Source organism: Ranitomeya imitator, chromosome 1 (genome assembly GCF_032444005.1).
Source record: "Ranitomeya imitator isolate aRanImi1 chromosome 1, aRanImi1.pri, whole genome shotgun sequence".
In the NCBI taxonomy this organism is placed as follows: domain Eukaryota; kingdom Metazoa; phylum Chordata; class Amphibia; order Anura; family Dendrobatidae; genus Ranitomeya; species Ranitomeya imitator.
In genome coordinates this window covers 936680095-936701601 of record NC_091282.1, presented here as the reverse complement: position 1 = coordinate 936701601, position 21507 = coordinate 936680095, and the positions used below count along the sequence as shown (strand labels likewise).

The following is a 21507-nucleotide window of genomic DNA, read 5'->3' as shown; positions in this document are numbered from 1 at the left end:
ATTCTGACCTCTGCTTAAGGTAGTTGAACATTTTTGACAGATGACTTTGCGCTGATCAATTGGATGTTGTTTAAAAAAATGCCAGACTGCACTCTTTCGAGCATCGGATCCCTTTTCAGGCATTGCAGACTGAGCTTTAACCGGATGGCCACGCTGTCCTCCAACAGGTTTTGGCTTTGCCACGCGTTTTGTGCCAGATACGGGCCCGGCAGATGGAACCTGTTGCGATGTTGATGCCTGCTGCGGCCCCTCCTCCTCCGTTTCAGAACTACTGCCGCCTGCACCCTGTTCCCCCAATGGCTGCCAATCGGGGTCAACAACTGGGTCATCTATAACCTTCTCTTCTATCTCGTGTGCAACTTCGTCTGTGTCACCATGTAAGTCGGTGGTATAGCGTTCGTGACGGGGCACCATAGTCTCATCAGGGTCTGATTCTGGATCAGTACCCTGCGAGGGCAATGTTGTGGTCTGAGTCAAAGGAACAGCATAGTAGTCTGGCTGTGGCTGTGCATCAGTGCACTCCATGTCCGATTCAACTAGTAATGGGCATGGCCTGTTAACTGTTTCACTTTCTAAGCCAGGGACGGTATGTGTAAAGAGCTCCATGGAGTAACCCGTTGTGTCGCCTGCTGCATCCTTCTCTGTTGTTGTTTTTGCTGAAGAGGACAAGGAAGCGACTTGTCCCTGACCGTGAACAGCCACTAACGACGCGCTGCTTTTACATTTACCAGTTTCAAAAGAGGAGGCAAAAGAGCTAGAGGCTGAGTCAGCAAGGTAAGCCAAAACTTGCTCTTGCTGCTCTGGCTTTAAAAGCGGTTTTCCTACTCCCAGAAAAGGGAGCGTTCGAGGCCTTTTGTAGCCAGACGATGAACCTGGCTCCACAGCTTCAGACTTAGGTGCTATATTTTTTTTCCCACGACCACCTGATGCTCCGCTACCACTACCATCATTACCAGCTGGCAATGAACGCCCACGGCCACGACCTCTTCCACCAGACTTCCTCATTGTTTTAAAAACGTAACCAAAGTAACGGTATTTGTTGCTGTCAAACAACTTACACGGTGAGCTATAACTTCAGTATGATTTAGATATCCCTTTACAGGTGGGTGAGACCGCAAGGAAAATCAGGCACAATGTTACACACTCTGTTTTCTGTGGCACCAAATGAGAGAGATGCCACACACGCAGGACTGTCACTCAAGCACAAATGCCAATATTAATCTCCCACTGTTTTTTTTTATTTTTTCACGGAGAATTTAGAAACCAAATAAAAAAAAAAATAGGCTTTCTATGGCCCACTATTTGAGAGAGAGAGATGGCACACTCAGGAGTCAGGACTGGCACACAAGCAGAAAGGCCAATATTAATCTCCCACTGTTTTTTTTTTTTTTTTCAGAGAGAATTTAGAAACCAAATATAAAAAAAAAATAGGCTTTCTATGGCCCACTATTTGAGAGAGAGAGATGGCACACTCAGGAGTCAGGACTGGCACACAAGCAGAAAGGCCAATATTAATCTCCCACTGTTTTTTTTTATTTTTTCAGGGAGAATTTAGAAACCAAATAAAAAATAAATAAATAGGCTTTCTATGGCCCACTATTTGAGAGAGAGAGATGGCACACTCAGGAGTCAGGACTGGCACACAAGCAGAAAGGCCAATATTAATCTCCCACGGTTTTTTGTTATTTTTTCAGGGAGAATTTAGAAACCAAATTTTTAAAAAAATAAATAAATAGGCTTTCTATGGCCCACTATTTGAGAGAGAGATGGCACACTCAGGACTGCCACACATGCCCAAAGGCCAATATTAATCTCCCACTGTTTTTTTTTTTTCAGGGAGAATTTATAAACTTAATAAAAAAAAAAGAAAAAAAAAGGCTTTCTATGGCCCACTATGTGAGAGAGATGGCACACACAGGGATGGCACTCTAGCAGAAATGCCAATCTTAATCTCCCACAACTTATTTTTTTAGGGAGAATTAAAAAAAAAAAAAGAAAAAAAAGGGACTGTCCTACAATTACTATCTCCCTGCAGTAATCTCAGCCAGGTATGGCAGGCAGCAATAAGGAATGGACTGATGCACAAATTAAATAAAAAGTGTGGACAAACAAAAAAGATAGCTGTGTAGAAAGGAAGGAACAACAGGATTTGTGCTTTGAAAAAAGCAGTTGGTTTGCACAGCGGCGTACACACAGCAATGAAGCTATCAGGGAGCCTTCTAGGGCAGCCCAATGAGCTACAGCGCTGAGGAAAAAAAAAATGTAGCTTCCACTGTTCCTGCAAACAAAAGGTGGTGTTGGACAGTGGAAATCGCTACAGCACAAGCGGTTTGGTGGTTAATGGACCCTGCCTAACGCTATCCCTGCTTCTGACGAAGCGGCAGCAACCTCTCCCTAGGCTCAGATCAGCAGCAGTAAGATGGCGGTCGGCGGGAACGCCTCTTTATAGCCCCTGTGACGCCGCAGACAGCAAGCCAATCACTGGAATGCCCTTCTCTAAGATGGTGGGGACGAGGACCTATGTCATCACGCTGCCCACACTCTGCGTCCACCTTCATTGGCTGAGAAATGGCGCTTTTCGCGTAATTGAAACGCAACTTTGGTGCGAAAGTCGCGTACCGCATGGCCGACCCCACGCAGGGGTCGGGTCGGGTTTCATGAAATCCGACTTTGCCAAAAGTCGGTGACTTTTGAAAATGAACGATCCGTTTCGCTCAACCCTAATCCCCAGGGCTTCCCAGTAGTGTAGGTGGCGATGGTGTGAGACGCAGTTAATAACGAGGACACAGGGTTGCAGTCTCTTTACCTTTTACTGAAGACTTCGGGATCCTCAATCCAGAGCACTGTTAACAGGACTGGCTGAGACCGACCGGTCCGGAGGCACATCCAGAGTTCCCTTTGCAGGTGGAAATCAGTGCCTACCACTAGCGCCTGTGTGTTGTAGTTCTTCCCTGCTGAGCATTGGGGATAGTCCTCACAACTCTCGTGTTCTTTCTTTCTCTCTCTCTCTCCGTCCCCCAAGTTTATCTGGATAGGACGCACCCGTTTGACGTGAAGGCTTGGAGCTATTCTGGGACCCTAGAGACGCTCTTCTCCATGCTTGCCCCCTATGTCTGCTTAGGTGATGTAAGGTAGACAGCCAACCTATAATCAACTGTCCTGCGGTATTTGAAGTAATGCTTGAAGTCAGTTACTCCCTCGGTGTTCCGGTCACCGGCTACGTGCCTCAGTAGGATGTTGCCGTTCTCTGGGCACGACTCCTACTGGCTCTCCTTTGTGCTTTGATCTCGTTTCTTACTTTTCCACAATATCCTTCTCTTTGTGTCCTTCCTTGGGATACCGCCGCAAGGTAGTGCAGGCGCGGTTCCGTCACTCTCTATCCTTTCTGCTAGGCCCCTGTCAGGAACCCACCCCTGACAGGTCCTCCCTGGAGCTCTCCCAGGCTGCGTTCTGTTCTAACTTCTTATCCGACCCCCAGTTTTACCAGTGTGAGGAGTGGCCTAATACATAGTGCCTTTTGCTCCCCCTGGTGGCCGGAGTGTGAAGTGTAATGTGTGCTTGTAATACCTGGTAAGGTGAACTCCTTTAGTGCAATCAGACATAACATCACTCCCCTTAGTGGCAGAGCGACATTACTGCAACGACCAGGACTCTGGGGCGCTGCACATTTATTACGAAAGCACTGGCCGCAAAACGTCCCGCACACATGCACACGGATGACACAGTGGGATGTCATCCGTGTGACACACATCGGTGCCTGAGAAGCAGCGGTACAGATAGCCCTATTCCCAGGCGCCATGTGCTGAAGACAGCTCTCATCATTCCCCCTGATCAGCACGAGCAGGAGAGAATGATGAGAGTTTATTCAACTGATAACAGCGACTACAGGCGGTGGCGGTTTGGACTATTACTCCCATCAGTGTACACCTGTTGCCACTAATATCAGTAAGAGCAGGCGCGGCTAATGAGAGCATTAATCATCTGCCGCCTGCACTATAAATAAATAAAAATCCAGTGTGTGTTCCCCTGTGTTTTTTATAACCAGCCAGGCAAAACCGACAGTTGGGTACTGCAACCCTCAGCTTTCAGCTTCAGCAAGGCTGGATATCAGGAATAGAGGCATCACCACGCTGCTTTTTAAAATTATTTATTTACAAAAAAGCAGCGTAGGGTCCCCCCCATTTTTGACAACCAGCCAAGCTAAAGCTGACAGCTGGGGGCTGGTATTCTCAGGCAGCTAAGGGGTCATGGATATTGACCCCCCAGCCTAAAAATAGCAGCCCACATATGCCCCAGAAAAGGCACATCTATTAGATGCACCAATTCTGGCACTTTGCCCAGCTCTTCCCACTTGCCCTGTAGCGGTGGCAAGTGGGGTAATATTTGTAAGGTTGATGTCACCTTTGTATTGTCTGGTGACATCAAGCCCACGGATTAGTAATGGAGAGGTGTTTATGAGACAGTTCCCAGCTGGGCTGAACTGTGTTGACCTCAGCACCATGGGAAAATTCAGTAATGAGGTCACCGCAGTTCAACTCAGTGAGTTCATAGGAGATCACCATGATAATTGCTGTATTCTGAGATAAAACTCCGGCACACTAAAAACGTTATAGTATTTAATTACCGTACTGTTTTATACCAAGAAAAATATGACGGTGGGATTCCACATAGGAAAATTCTGCAGATTCTATGACAGAAATATTGTGTACTTTCTCAACGTTTCGGCATATTAGCCTTTTTCAAGAGACTTCTGTCTTTCTGTAATATACATAATTCAATATACATATTCAGTCTGAGGAAGCACGTCCTCACTATCTATGAGGTGTAATGAGATATTATATTACCCATTCAGGGTTCAAGAGAAAGGACAACAAGTCCTAGAAAAAAACAAACAGCCCTTAAAACTAACAAAAAATGAAATCAAGTTGTATCACCAATAAACATGATACTAATATGTGTGCTTTCGTTGTATATATAAAAAAGATGTATCCCAGTGTCAACCTGTGCAGATTGTAAATGAAATTATGCTTAATCACCATTTGTGTTTAGGAAAAAGAGAGGTCACTATACTTGCAAGTATGATGAGCACATTAAATGCTGCACATTAAAAAGTCCGCACATTCAAAAGTCTTTGTGCCCAGCAAACGGCGCATGTGAAATACCTTTGGTGAAAGTCACTGGTGTATGCCGCACACGTGTCTGGTGAAGAAATCCGGAAGAGGACTTGTGACCGCTGACAGAAGAGCATGTGGAAAAAGAAGCGTGGTGTCGGCTTTTTACACTCTTCCGGTGCTCGTACCCGAGCTGGTACTTCCGGGTAAGAGTTGAAGAAAGAGCATGTGATATAAAGCGCTCGTGAGGTCCGGGTAAAGACGGAAATTGCCGGAAAAAGCCGATGTCATAAGCGAGCGCATGCGCAGTTATTACGGTGCTTGAACTCTAGTTTCCGCCTGTGTGCTGTCAGAAAGAAAAAAAGAGACAATTAAGAAAGGAATAGTGCATCAGTAACGTGCAGCATATTCTATTTTATATAAATTTAATCTATATGTTATAAAAGAATATATACGGGGCAAATTGAATATGAGTATTAGTTTACAAGCATTACTTATGATATCTAAAAGGGGACCTTAATGGCCAATTAATACTAGCAAATATTGCTGACCAAAAAGGTTAAAGTATGCATAGAGGAGTAAACAGTCCGAATTTTGATTCTAAAGTATATAATATGGTATAACACAGTCATCAAAACTTTTTTCAATACTATTTTCATTGCTTATATGACTGGATAATTGAATCTACTCAATAAGAGACCTTGTATTCTCTGTTGAGACCTAATGGAAAAAGGGTTTGGAGTGTGTGGATCCAGAAGGATTCACGCTCCTTCAATTTTTTAACCTTATCACCTCCCCTTCTAGCAATTGGGACATGATCTATAACTTGGTACTTAAGTTGAGCAACATTATGATTATTCTGCACAAAATTAGCTAGAATTGGAAGAAGTGTCCTTCCACACCTAATGGTGGATTTGTGTTGAGATATTTGCGATCTCGGATATGTTGGACAGTCTCTCCAACATACCCGAGACTGCAAGGACACTTCATTATGTACACGACAAAGGAAGAGTTCCCTTAATCGGGAACCTTTTTCCTGAACGTGGATGTGTGAAGGAATCTCCCTTAGATATAATAGAACATTGGAGACAACTCAAACAAGGAAATGTCCCATTGTGGGGAGCAGAAAAACAAAAACTCTTTGTATTGGTCCCCTGTTGGTGGGGCCCACATCTGCCCTAACCAGATGATCCTTAATGTTTGGACTCCTCTTGTTGCAAATGATTGGTTTAGAGTTGAACTCCTTGACCTGTGGATACGCATTCCTAAGGATGTCCCAATGTTGAAGAACCCATTTATTAATAAGATAGTTAAAGGGATGAAATGTGTTAACAATGGCCAATCGGGGTACTTTCTGGTGTATGTTGGACCTTGCTGTGTCTCCCTTTGCAAGAAGAATATGATTGGGGTATCCGCTATTCTGAAATTTAGTATTCATTTCCTGATGTCTGATACGGCCGGTATCAGGATTGGAAACTATTCTATCCACTCTGTCGTGTTGAGATTTGGGAAGAGCTCTTTTGACATGTTGGGGGTGACAGCTGTCATACATCAGAAGACTATTTTTGTCTGTGGGATTGACATGTAGATCAGTCTCAATGTTTCTATCATTGTTAATAATAACCATGGTATCTAAGAAATTCATAGAAGTGAGGTCATAGGATACTGAAAACATCAAACCTGGTAAACTAGAGTTGAGATCTTTATGGAAGGCAAGAAGGGTCTCAATGTCACCTGTCCAAATGAGAAAAATGTCATCTATGTAACGCCACCAGTATGTTACACGTGATATGAAACTGGGGTGTGGATAGACGTAAGATGTCTCAAATTGGTCCATGAAGATGTTAGGTTACGGGGGTGCCATATTGGACCCCATTGCAGTGCCCTTCTTCTGTATGAAAAACTGATCTTCAAAAATAAAAAATACGGGTCAATATTAATGTAAGTAAGTCTCTACAAAAGTCATGTTGGTGACAAGAAAAATTTGTATGACGAGAAAGAAAAGACATTACTGACTCCACTCCATCTTGGTGTCTGATACTGGTATACAGACTATTTACATCCATGGTCACTAGTTTACAGTCAATTGGTAATCTGCCTACGTTGCGAAGAGACGTAAGAAAATCTGTTGTATCTTTAAGAAAAGACTTGATACCAGGTAAAAGGGGAGACAAGATTTTTTCAAGTGTAATAGCTAGAGGAGATAGTAAAGAGTCAGTGGAAGCAACTATAGGGCGTCCAGGGGGTCTTGATGGATGTTTATGAATCTTAAAGAGAATATAAAATACCGGTATAACCGGATGTTGATTTACCAAAAATTCTCCCAACTTCTCGTCTATTGTACTCAATGTAGTGTAGCGAGTTATAAGATTATTTTTTCCCTAGCTATTTCAACCGTTGGATTGCTATTAATAGGTTGATACGTGTCCAAATCATTAAGTTGTGTCCATATCTCATTCATGTAATAATCCCGATCCAGTACCACTATGGAGCCCCCTTTGTCTGCTGGTTTTATAATTAATTATAATTAATTTTATAATTAATAATAAGGGTATGTGTCCACGTTCAGGATTGCATCAGGATTTGGTCAGGATTTTATGCAGGTAAAATCCTGACCAAATCTGCACCTGAGGTGACTGGCAGGTCACCTGCGCTGTCCTTCCGTTGTTTCTGCAATGTAAGGACCAGCTTCGTTCTTAAAAGACGTGCCGCATGTGTGTTTTCGCTGGTGTGCCGCATGCGCCTTTTAATGCATAGTGGAGACGGGATTTCATGAAATCCCCTCCACTACGCTGTAACATCTGGACGCTGCGCTTTTGACGCTGCGGCTCAACGCAGCGTCAAAAACGCAGCGTTTCCTGAACGTGGAAACATACCCTTAGTATTCTGACTAACTTTTTTCCGCTGATAGAGATAAGTGGCGGCTTGTTTTTGATCTTTGTGATCACTTTTTATTCCACTTTTTCCAGCGGTATGATGAAACAGCATAGTTTGCCATGTTTTTATTAATTGCATTACATTTGGCCAACAACATCCTTCCCTCAGTAAGAGCAGTGAAGATGGGTCGTTGCTGGATCTTTCAGCATGACAATGACCCGAAACACACAACCAGAGCAACAAAAGAGTAGCTCCGTAAGAAGCAGTTCAAGGATGTAGCAGAGTCGACGATTGTTATGGGACCTCGTCATTATGTATTAACCGAGGACAGGTGAGGATTACTTTGAATTTTGTATTTATAATTTTATTTTAATAAATGGGTAAAAGAAGGTATTTGTCAGGGAGTGTTTTGTTCAATTAAAAGACTTTTCTCTGTGTGTCTCTCTTACTTTTGACTATGGGGTTAGTAATGGCAGTGTCTGTTATATGCCTCTCCATTACTAGGCCTTGGGCTTGATGCTAGCTGACATTACAAAGTTGACATCAAACTCAAAATACCAGAATTGACACATATAATGGATGTGCCTTTCCTGGGGCAGCTGCGGTTTTAAGACTGAGAAGGGCCAATATCCCTAGGCCTTCTCAGTCTGAGAACCAGCCCACAGATGTCTGCTTTAGCGTGGCTGGTTCTAAAAAATGGGCGTGACCCCACGCCATTTTTAAAAAAAATATATTTATTTAAATAATAAAAAAAGGCATGAGGGACCCTCTATTTTCCATAACCAGCCAAAATAAGCCAGACAGCTGAGGCCTGCTCGCTGTCTGCCTGCAGGCAAATACTTGGCTGTGATGGGGCCAGAAGTGCCCACACAAGAAAAGATTTTTGTTTGGCTGTGCTGTAGCCTTTCAACAAGCTTTGTTTGGGCTGCCAAACTCAAACAGTAACAGGGAGAAATCCGTGTTCGAGATCCGTGCATGAACACAGTATGTGAGCATTGAGGCCCCACTTTAAACTTTTGCCCAGGGCACCACTTTGTCTAAAATCGGGCCTGAGCATAGGTTTACCTTCCAGCAGGACAACGACCTTAAACTTACTTTCAGAGCTACAATGCTGTGGTTTAGATCAAAGAATATTCATGTGTGTGAATGGCCCAAAGTCCAGATCTAAATCCAATTGAGAATCTGTGACAAAACATGAAAATTGCTGTTCACAGACACTCTCTATCCAATCTCATTGAGTTAGGCCCCCTTCTCATGTCCGTATGTGGTCCATTTTTTTAAGGACTTCAGATCAGCAAGACCAGGCGACGCTGATGAGACTAGTAGTCAGCACCTACTGTGTAGCTCGTATTAAATAAATTTAAAAAATTGTATGGGGGCCCCCCTTCATTTTCATACGCTGATGAAATCTAACAGCTGGGAGCTGATGTTAATATTCTGGGAAGGGGCGAATAGCTAAAAAGGTTCCAAGGTTATTAATATCAGCTCACAGCTGTTTGCTTAGCCTTTACTGGTTACTTATTTTAGGTCGTACACCCCTCCAAAAATGATGTGGGGTCCCCCCTATACTTTCTAACCGGCAAAGGCTAAACAGAGCACTGCAGGCAGAAAGAAGGAGCCTAGGAAAGGCCCATGGATATTGACCCCCTCCCAGACTATGAACATCAGTCCTCAGACACCTCAGAAAGACTACATTCATTAGATGTGCCAATAATGGCTCTTAGCCTCGCTTTTCCCACTTGCCCTGGTGCAGTGGCAAGTGGAGTAATAGTTGTGAGGTTGATGTCAGCTGTTTTATGTTCACTGACATGAAGCCCAGGGGTTAGTAATGGAGAAGTGTCTATCAGACACCCCCATTACTAACCCCGTAGTCAAATTTAATAAAAGACATAGATAAAGTCCTTTATTTGAAATAAACACTCCCCAACCCTCTTTTACCCATTATTCACCAAAAATAAAAATAAAAAAGCAAAGTTATACTCACCTTTCCCTGCCAATAATCAAATTAATGCACATGTCCTTCGATAATTCGAATGGTTTGGTGATTCAGTGATTTGACACCTCACCGCACCAGCCAGAACACACTGAGCTGAACGTGAGAACCACTGCCTGTGACCGGCGGTAACCTTAATGTCTTCACTGCCGCACACACGCAGCCGCATGTCTAGATGCTGTCTTCTTTTACATGAAAAAATTTGGGAAGAGCCACTTTATCATTTTTCAGGAGGGTATTGGATTAAATATAATTATTTTTTGTGTCATCATATTCTAAAAATCATGGTTTTTCTATTTGCTAAACTTGTGTGGCTACTTTTTTTTAGCAGGACAAGTAATTTTTTTTCTTTCTTCCTCTAGAATCAAACTTTTTAAATTAAGTTATAAGGGTTAAAAGTTGACCAGTGATTCGGTTTTTTTAGGGACCACCTCACATTTGAAGTGACTATAGGGGCCTATATGACAGAAAATACCCAAAAGTGACACCATTCTAAAAACTGCACCCCTCAAGGGACGCAAAACCACATTCAAGAAGTTTATTAACCCTTCAGGTGCCTTACAGGAATATTTGGAATGTGGAAGGAAAAAATAAACATTTACTTTTCTTTCACAATAATTTTCCTTTAGACCTAATTTTTTTCAGTTTCGCAAGGGTAACAGGAGAAAATGGACTATACATTTTGTTGTACAATTTATCCTGAGCATGACGATACCCCATACCTGGGGGAAATCTACTGTTTGGCCACACAGGGCAGGGCTCAGAAGGGAAGGTGCGCCGTTTCACTTTTTGAATGTAAAATTTACTGGAATAATTAGTGGATGCCATATCGTGTTTAGATATGATGTTTTGATCACTTGTTAGAGCATTTTATGTGGAATTGCGGCAACCAAGAACATTTTGTCATTCTTGAATTTTTTTCATTTACAGTACTTACCGATTGGGTTAATAAGTGCATTTTTAAATACCTTTATTTTTAATGGCAAAAAAGGGGGTGATTTGAACTTTTAATGTTTTTCATATTTTTAACATTTTTATTTTACTTTTCACTGTTCTTAGTAGCTTGAAGCTGCGATCGTCTAATCGCTTGTGCTCTATACAGCAATGCAAAAGTATCGCTCTGCGTAGTAAATATCATGGTCTCCTTTGAAGCCAGTCCACAGTCATGGTTTCAGAGGAGCTCTATAATGACAAGTACGGAGGTCTTCAACAGACCCCCTCTTGTCATAGCATCCCATCAGCAACCCACGATCACGTCACTGGCATGCTGATGGTCATATGGAATGACATGCCCCCATGCCGGTGTGTATTAAATGCCACTGTCAGAGATTAACAGCGGCATTTAACAGGATAACAATCATGAGTGGAGCTCCACTCCAAGTATTGTGCTGCTCTAATGGTGCCCAGGGTGGTAGCTGTGGGGGAGTGTCCTGAGTCCGACACTCAGCACGTTACAGAAAGTAGGGGCCTGCTTAAGGCGTGTGCTTCTGTTGTGACTGTAGACACCTCTTGACTAGTGTTGAGCATTCCGATACTGCAAGTATCGGAATTCCGATACCGAGATCCAATATTTTTGTGATATCGGAAATCGGTATCAGAGTGTGCGGTGCGTATGGTTCCAAGGGTCTGGAGGAGAGGAAACTCTCCTTCAGGCCCTGGAATCCATATTAATGTAAAAAATAAAGAATAAAAATAAAAAATATGGCTATACTCACCCCTCCGAAGAACCCTGGCTGTCACCGCTGCAAGCGTCCGCCTCCGTCCTTAAGAATGCTGTGAGTGGACGACCTTCGATGACGTCGCGGTCAGGTGAGCGGTCACGTGAGCGGTCAGGTGACGCGACGTCATCGAAGGTCCTTCACTCACAGCATTCTTAAGGACGGAGGCGGATGCTTGCAGCGGTGACAGCCAGGGTTCTTCGGAGGGGTGAGTATAGCCATATTTTTTATTTTTATTCTTTATTTTTTACATTAATATGGATCGCAGGGCCTGAAGGAGAGTTTCCTCTCCTTCAGACCCTGGGAACCATGCAGGATACATTCCGATATTTGTGTTCCATTGACTTGTATTGGTATCGGAACTCGGTATCGGCGAGACCCGATATTTTGCCGGTATCGGCCGATACCATCCGATACTTGCAAATATCGGAAGGTATCGCTCAACACTACTCCTGACTCCTCTAATCCGCCGTGCCTAGTGTGGCTATGATTCCCTGCGACAGGAGACCACAACAGTATATAAAACAAGTTCAAGTTTACTGTTCATTTTAGTCATCAGCAAAGCACAGCAGGAGATGCACATATCGTACTTTGGGTGACAGAGCAGTGGCATGTCTTCAACAAACATTTTCAGCACACACACACAGGTGAAGAAACTTCTCACTAGCAGAGTTTTATGTGCACACATTGCGCATTAGCCTTAGGAATTTCTGCTGCAGATTCTTCCCTCTCTTGCCAGAAAACGCAAGTGCGGTTTTGTTGCGTTTTTGCTGCGTTTTTTAATGCGTTTTTGATGTGTTTGTTGATGCGTTATTTCCATGCGAATTTGTATGCATTTTTGAAAGATAAATAAAGATCTATTATTGACAAAAAAGAAAAAGATTTCTGATGTAATTTCTTGTCCAACCTCCTCTTTTACATTTGTCCAACCCACACTCCATTACACACAGATAGACAGATAGATAGAAAGAATGAGATAGATAGATAGTTAGATAGAAGGAATGAGGCCGGCGTCACACTATAAAGTTTTACGGACGTATGAGAGGCGCAAAAACAACGCATTGCACACGGACAAATGATTCTCTATGGGACAGGTCCTATCTGCCGTATATTTTGCAGCTGCATTTTACGGGCGTAGAAAATCACAGCATGCTGCGTTTGTCAGCGTATTGCGCAAAAATTCCGCCAATGAAAGTCTTGCCAACCTTGCCAACGGATTACATACAGAACACTGTTTTGGGAACATTTCTGCGTATTGCGCCAGTAAAAAATGGACCGTATTTTCCTACGCCAAGTGTGACGCCGGCCTGAGATAGATAGATAGATAGAAGGAATGAGATGGATAGCTGTAGATAGATATATGGATAGTTAGGCTACTTTCACACATCCGTTTGCTTCCGTCAGGCAGGATCCGGTGATTTTTTGAAAAAACGGATCCGTTGCAAATAGTGAAAAAACTGATGCAACTAATCCGTTTTTTTTTTTTTTTTTTAAAAGAGAGTGAGCGGAAAATGTGCATGATTTGAAAGGAAACATGCATGAAAAAACGGATTCGGAGGCCGGATTCATCATTTAACATCTCATTTTCATATGTTTTTCGCCAGATCCGTCGCTGTGCGTTTTTTCGCCGGACAGAAAAAAAGTTCCTCTGTATGTGTTTTCTGTCCGGCGGAAACAGCTTTTTTGACAGATCTGGCAAAAAAAACGGATGAAACGTGTGGCCATCAGGTGCAATGCGGCGCTAATACAACTCTATGAGAAAAAACGGATCAAGCTGAAAAAAACATATTTTTTTTCATAACTCGCCGGATTGTGCCTGATGGCAAAAACCTGATGTGTGAAATTAGCCAGATAGACAATTATATAGTAGATACATACAGTAGATGTTTCTATCCATATATCTAAGGGTCACTTCCGTCTTTCTGTCTGTCACGGAAATCCCAAGTCGCCAGGGGCCATGACCAATCAGCGATGGGCACAGTCCGGCCGTGAAATGGCCGCTCCCTACTCCCCTGTTGTCAGTGCCCTCTCCATGCTCCCCCCAGTCAGCGCCCACCGCCCACATAGCGTTGTAGCAGTCCGTTAAACCGACAGCGTTACACCGCGGCATAACGCGGTGTAATGCAGTCTGTTAACGCTGCTATTAACCCTATGTGACGAACTTTTTACTATTGATGCTGCTTATGCAGCATCAATAGTAAAAAGATCTAATGTTAAAAATAATAATAAAAAAAATAAATAAATCGTGATATACTCACCTTCTGGGGCCTTTCCCGCTCCTCGCAAGGCTCTGGGCCATGCATTGCGGTCTCGCGAGATGATGACGTTGCACTCTCGCGAGACCGCTACGTCATGATCTGGTGAGACCGCAATGCATTCTTGGGACCGGAACGTCGCGAGAAGCATCGCTGAATGCCTCGCCTGGATCCGGGGGCCAACGGAAGGAGAGTATATAACTATTTTTTATTTTATTTTATTTTTTTAATGGGGATATGGTGCCTACACTGCTAGATAGTACTTGGGCTGTGTTATATATTATGTGGGCAGTGTTATATTCTATGTGGGCAGTGTTATATACTGCGTGGGCTGTGTTATACACTGCATGTGCTGTGCTATATACTACGTGGGCAGTGTTATATACTGCGTGGGCTGTGCTATATACTACGTGGGCAGTGTTATATACTACGTGGGCTGAGTTATATACTGCGTTGGCTGTGCTATATACTGCGTGGGTAGTGTTATATACTACGTGGGCAGTGTTATATACTACGTGGGCAGTGTTATATACTGCGTGGGCAGTGTTATATACTACGTGCGTGTGTTATATACTAGGTGGGCTGTGTTATATACTGCTTGGGCAGTGTTATATACTATGTGGGCTGTGTTTATACACTGCATGGGTTGTACTATATGCTACGTGGGCAGTGCTATATACTGCGTGGGCTGTGCTATATACTACGTGGGCAGTGTTATGTACTTTGTGGGCTGTTATATACTACATGGCTGTGCTATATACTACGTGACTCCTATATACTACATGGCTGTGTTATATACTACGTGGCTATATATTACGTGGGCTGTGTTATATACTACGTGGCTGTGTTACTGTCATGATCAGCTGCGGCCACCAATGCGGCCCAGCCCATAGACTCCCCCAAGCCGACCAACCTCAGAAGGGGTGGGGCGTCCGTCCCCCGGGGACGAAATATGGACCCTTTAAACCACAGAGGGGGACCCGGCCTACCCGAACTAGGGGAGGGCAGCGACCGGGGTTCTGTTCTAAATACGGCCCTGGCTCCCGCACAATTTTCTGCACCCCGACGGCCAATATTTGTAGCCTGGGAAGGGGTTAATTTCTGCCATTTCTGGGGCGGCTGCGGACTGGTATTTGAATCCGGGGGGGCAATATCCATGGCCCCTCTCTAGGCTATAGAAGAAAAAACAAGAAAAAATTGGAGCGCACTTACCCAGGTAAAATGGTCACCACTTTATTAGGACTTTATACAAAAAGCAGGGAAGGGGGTGGACAAAAGTCGGACGACGGCCGTTTCGTGCGGCACGGCACTTCAACCCCCTTCCCTGCTTTTTGTATAAAGTCCTAATAAAGTGGTGACCATTTTACCTGGGTAAGTGCGCTCCAATTTTTTCTTGTTTTTTCTTCTATGGACTTTGTATGCACTTGTTGGATGCAGCACCCCGTCGGTAATATAAAGGAGATTGTCAGCCATAGCACCTATAAGTGTGGTTTAAGGTATCGTGCACATTGGTGTCAGCTAACTGCAGCAGTGCGGAGGTGAATCTTCTTTGATGTATAGACCTCTCTAGGCTATGAATATCAGCCCGCAGCAGTCTGCGTAGCCTTTACTGGCTATTAAAATAGGGGGACCCCCAAAAAATGATGTGGGGTCCCCCTATATTTTATAGCCAGAAAGGCTATGCAGACAGCTGCAGGCTGATATTCATAGCCTAGAGAGGGGCCATGGATATGCCCCCCCCGGATTCAAATACCAGTCCGCAGCCGCCCCAGAAATGGCGCATCTGTAAGATGCGCCAATTCCGGCACTTAGCCCCTCTCTTCCTACTCCCGAGTAGCGGTGGGATATGGCATAATAAGGGGTTAATGTCATCTTGCTATTGTAAGGTGACATTAAGCCGGGTTAATAATGGAGAGGCGTCAATAAGACGCCTATCCATTATTAATCCAAGAGGAGTGAAAGGGTTAAAAAAATACTATAAACATAAGGATGAATGACCTCGGGGAGATCAAAACATCCAACACCGTGGAGACACCATCACGTGTTTCTCAACGCAGTGATCCAGAACACTGCCCCATCCCTTATGGGAAATATGCAAATGCATGTGGAAAAGCCGCGGAGACACCATCACGTGTTTCTCAACGCAAGCAATAAATAGCCAGGTCTTTCACCAGGAAGGAACAACCACGGGAAGGGCAGCATCCAAAAAGGAAAACCACCTATGCCAAAACATGGTATCCATCCACAGACAGCTGTTTCGGGGTATGTGCCCCTCATCAGTGTGGAGTAGGAAACTGGCTATTAGGAGCAGTGCCTAGTAAAAGGACTATAAACATAAGGATGAATGACCTCGGGGAGATAGGAGCAGTGCCTAGTAAAAGGACTATACCCCTGTACTGGCACCCCCCTCATCTGCCAACTTAGCAAACTTATTGGGGTGTGCCAGATCAGGACTAGCCTCCCTGGCACTCTTCCCTCTACCCCGCTTCCTAACTGTCACCCAGCTTGCTACTTTATCGTCCTGCAGCTCCATCCTACCATCCCCCCCTCATCTATCCCATTGAGCGTCTGCTCCGTGAGCAGAAGACTCCTCTCCATATTGTCTATGGATCTCAGTGTTGCCAGCTGCACATTTAGATTCAGAATCTGGGTTTCCAAATGCACAACATGCTCACATCTCGCACAGCAGTATGCACCCTCGATCGGCTGCTCAAGGACTGCATACATGTGGCAAGATGTGCACTGGATGGCATTAACAATAGTGGAGCACATTTCCTAATGGGGATTGCACCAGACAGAAAAGTTAAATAAAAAATAAATACAAAGTATTAATAAAAAACAGACAGCAATTCCTCCCTTGGAAACTCCCTGAATCCAAAGTCACTGAATCACAAGTCACACTTACCGCCGTTCACACTTACACTCAGGTCACACTCAGCTCGCTCACACTCGCTATGCTGAAGATTTATAGATTTTTTTTCTCTAGTTCCCCTCAACAGCAATCCACCTTGCTGTTCAAATGCACTTCCAAAAATACAACATATGACAGTACATACAATATACAACATATGACAGAACATACAAGATATGACAGAACATACAACATATGACAGTACATACAACATATGACAGTACATACAACACATGACAGTACATACAACAAACAAAATATGACAGTACATACAACATATGACAGTACATACAACATATGACAGTACATACAACACATGACAGTACATACAACATACAAAATATGACAGTACATACAACATATGACAGTACATACAACATACAACAGTACATACAACATACAACAGTACATACAACATACAACAGTACATACAACATACAAAATATGACAGTACATACAACATATAACATATGACAGTACATACAACATATGACAGTACTGCTGGAGGTTTGTTCATGTGATTGCCCGGGGTTGCAGCACTGGCTGTGCCAGATGGTGGAGCGCACTGTGGGACCAGGGGCGCTCCGGCCGGTAGCGCTACCTGTAAACCACGAGGAATGAAAAAAGATGGCCTGTAGGCTCCTCCTACTAGTGACATCACTTTCAGTATGGATCGCCGAGGCGCTCAAAAAAGAGGGAAGGAAAACTAACCAACGCGTTTCGAAGAGGCTGTGCTCTTCTTCATCAGGAGGTTACGCATACGGGTGGGCACTACCCAGTTTGATTCCAGCAGCTGAGGAGCATTGCATTCTAGGGTGAGCGCCGGTGTTTTTCTATATTCTAGTAATAAAATACTTTTTTCTGGCAGTGTCTTTATTTTTTTTAACCCTTTCACTACTCTAGGATTAATAATGGATAGGCGTCTTATTGACGCCTCTCCATTATTAACCCGGCTTAATGTCACCTTACAATAGCAAGGTCACATTAACCACCTATTACCCCATATCCCACCGCTACTCAGGAGTGGGAAGAGAGGGGCTAAGTGCTGGAATTGGCGCATCTTACAGATGCGCCATTTCTGGGGCGGCTGCGGACTGGTATTTGTAGTCGGGGGCGGGGGCAATATCCATGGCCCCTCATTAGGCTATGAATATCAGCCCGAAGCTGTCTGCATAGCCTTTCTGGCTATAAAATATAGGGGGATCCCACGTATATAACACAGTCACGTAGTGTATTGCACAGCTATGTAGTATATTGGTCAGCGACGTAATATATAGCAGACCCACGTACTATATAACATAGCCACGTAGTATATTGTAGAGGCAAGTAGTATATTGCATATCTATGTAGTATATTGCACAGCCACGTAGTATATTGGACAGTCACGTTGTATATTGCACAGTCACGTTGTATATTGACTAGCTACATAGTATATAGCACAGAGATGTAGTATGTAACAGAGCCCACGCAGTATGTAACACAGCCCACATAGTATATAGCAATGTGGGCACTATATGCTTGGTTAAAAAAGACTTAAAATAAAAAATAAACATATACTCACCTTCCGAAGGCTCATTGAAGTCCTGGCGCCTGTGAGCGGTGCACGCGGCAACTTCCGGTCCCAGGGTTGGTATGAGCGCAGGACCTGTAATGACGTCGCGGTCACATGACCGTGATGTCATGGCAGGTCCTTCTCGCATAGCATCCTTGGCACCGGAACCTGCCGCTTGCACTGCCGAGGACAGAGCGATGTCGGAGGGTGAGAATAACCTTTTTTTTATTATTATTTGTAACATTAGATCTTTTTACTATTGATGCTGCATAGGCAGCATTAATAGTAAAAAGTTGGGGTTACACAGGGTTAATAGCAGCGGTAACGGAGTGCGTTACCCGCGGCATAACATGGTCCAATACCGCTGGCATTAACCCTGTGTGAGCGGTGACTGGAGGGGAGTATGGAGCGGGCGCCGGGCACTAAGTGCAGGTGAGTAGGGAGGGGCTAATCTGACTGTGCCCGTCGCAGATTGGTCGCGGCAGCCATGACAGGCAGCTGGCGAGACCAATCAGTGACGCGGGATTTCCGTTACGGAAGTTGCAGGCAGACAGACAGACGGAAGTACCTCTTAGACAATTATATATATATAGATACATAGATGTTTCTATCCATATATCTATCTGGCTAATTTCACACATCAGGTTTTTGCCATCAGGCACAATGCGGCGAGTTTTGAAAAAAAAACGATCCGCTTTTTTTTCTGCTGGATCCGTTTTTTCTCATAGCGTTGTATTAGCGCCGGATTGCGCCTGATGGCCACACGTTTCATCTGTTTTTTGCCAGATCCGTCAAAAAAGCTGTTTCCGCCGGACGGAAAACACATACAAAGAAACGTTTTTTTCTGTCTGGTGAAAAAGTGCACAGCGACAGATCCGGTAAAAAACGTATGAAACTGAGATGTTAAATGATGTATCCGGCCTCCTAATCCGTTTTTTCATGCAGGTTTCCATTCAAATCATGCACATTTTCCATTCACTCTCTCTTTTTTTAAAAAAAAAAAAAAACGGATCAGTTGCATCAGTTTTTCACTTTTTGCAACGGATCCGTTTTTTCAAAAATTTGCCAGATCCTGCCTGACGGAAACAAACGGATGTGTGAAAGTAGCCTAACTATCCATGTATCTATCTACATCTATCCATCTCATTCCTTCTATCTATCTCAGGCCGGCGTCACACTTGGCGTAGGAAAATACGGTCCGTTTTTTACTGGCGCAATACCCAGAAATGTTCCCAAAACAGTGTTCTGTATGTAATCCGTTGGCAAGACTTTCATTGGCGCAATTTTTGCGCAATACGCCGACAAAAGCAGCATGCTGTGATCTATCTATCTGTCTGTCTATCTGGCCTCATTCCTTCTATCTAACTATCTATCTGTCTCATTCTTTCTATCTGTCTATCTGTGTGTAATGGAGTGTGGGTTGGACAAATGTAAAAGAGGAGGTTGGACAAGACATGACATCACAAATCTTTTTTTGTCAATAATAGATCTTTATTTAGCTTTCAAAAACGCATACAAATCCGCATGGAAAAACGCATCAAAAACACAACAAAACTGCACCTGTGTTTTCTGGCAAGAGAGGGAAGAATCTGCAGCAGAAATTCCTAAGGCTAATCCGCAACGTGTGCACACACCCTTAGTGACTTGCAAGCTTCCTAAACAGCTCTGACACTTTATGCTATGTGCACACGCTGCGGATTTTGCTGCGAATCCGCAGCGTTTCCCATGCGTTTCCAGTACAATGTAAGCCTATGGGAAACGCAATCCGCAGTGCAGATGTTGCGGAAAAAAATGCGCGGAAACGCAGAGGATCATTCTACGTGTGCACATACCCTCAGCTGCTCTTTTCTTGTGCTCACTATCTTCAGACCACTTTTCAGGAACCATGTAATTGAAGAGCCTGTGACTAACTTCTTTACTGTATGTGCCCCCAGCCTCGCTGCATTCTCGGACCCACAGCTCGGAGGCCCTTACAGACACTCACAAAGTTGTTGGACCAAAGTTCCCGTCCACATCTCGTCACAGAGGTATTCCACTGTCACCACTCAAACGCCTTTCTTTACTAGTTTCCCTTCTCTGTTCTCCTCTAGGGATCACTTGGACCAGAGGGGTGTCCTTTCTTCTGTCCTTATCCAAACCACTACTAACTAAAAACTACTTCTTGTTCCTCACACTATCCAAAGATTCCCAAATCTCCTCCCCACAATGGGCTGGCCTTAACTCTCCCACTGTCTGTTCCACTGCTGATGGCAAGGCTTGTCCTTTCACCTAGTTGTAGACAGTGACATCTTGTGGTGGTGAGTTAGTACTGCAGCCTGCAGAGAACAATCATTGTTGCCAATGGAAACATATTAGGAACAAAACATTATTCACATTCTATACTACAGCAGCATTGATGTCTTCAGCGGGAACATGGCAGCTGGTCCATCTCCTTACACTGTGCTAAAACAAAGTCCACTTACCTCCACCCCTTTCCGCCTTTCCAGGCCATGACTATTCTACGCACTTCCTTGACTTTCCCATGCATTCTCTTCAACTTTTACACAATATCTGGCATAACATAATCTTGTAGATTGTGAGCCCTCGCGGGCAGGGTCCTCTCTCCTCCTGTACAAGTTGTGACTTGTATTGTTCAAGATTATTGTACCTGTTTTTATTATGTATACCCCTCCTCACATGTAAAGCGCCATGGAATAAATGGCGCTATAATAATGAATAATAATAATAATAACACACAAGAAAGCTTTCTAAATCTGTGCATATTTTCTGGGAGCCCTGAAGGTCTTTTATTTTTCTTTTTGCTGCTAGCATGTCTGTCCACCTTTACTTGATATTCCACCTGGCATGTAAAACTATGTTGAGCATATTCTTCAAAGTGGATAACGCCATTACGGAAAGCAAATTGCATTTAAATTGTGATTTAACCCTTAATATTGCATTAACCCTTAGGTACTTCTTTAGTAAAAACCCAAGATGTATGATCGCGCCCCTCGTTCTCTTGTTGCCACTGTGGGAAGCACTCAGGAAAATGTGGGCCCCGGATCCTATGACCTGATTTCTGACAAAATGCACAAACCAGGTTAGTCATAG

At 43.9% G+C, this 21507-nt stretch overlaps 1 protein-coding gene across 3 annotated transcripts in view; it reads left to right on the top strand.

The window, feature by feature from the left end:
- The window catches only part of STPG2 (sperm tail PG-rich repeat containing 2), a 1447347-nt gene that overhangs the window by 35151 nt on the left and 1390689 nt on the right, over nucleotides 1-21507 (top strand). For 2 of the 3 annotated variants that reach the window (XM_069743605.1, XM_069743603.1), the window contains exons 1-2: nucleotides 20350-20444; nucleotides 21367-21496. In XM_069743605.1, coding sequence (XP_069599706.1) covers nucleotides 21391-21496 — 106 coding nt within the window. In that variant the 5' untranslated portion in view covers nucleotides 20350-20444; nucleotides 21367-21390. Of the gene's footprint in view, nucleotides 1-20349; nucleotides 20445-21366; nucleotides 21497-21507 lie in introns of those variants that run through there. The other variant, XM_069743604.1, reaches the window with a different exon arrangement.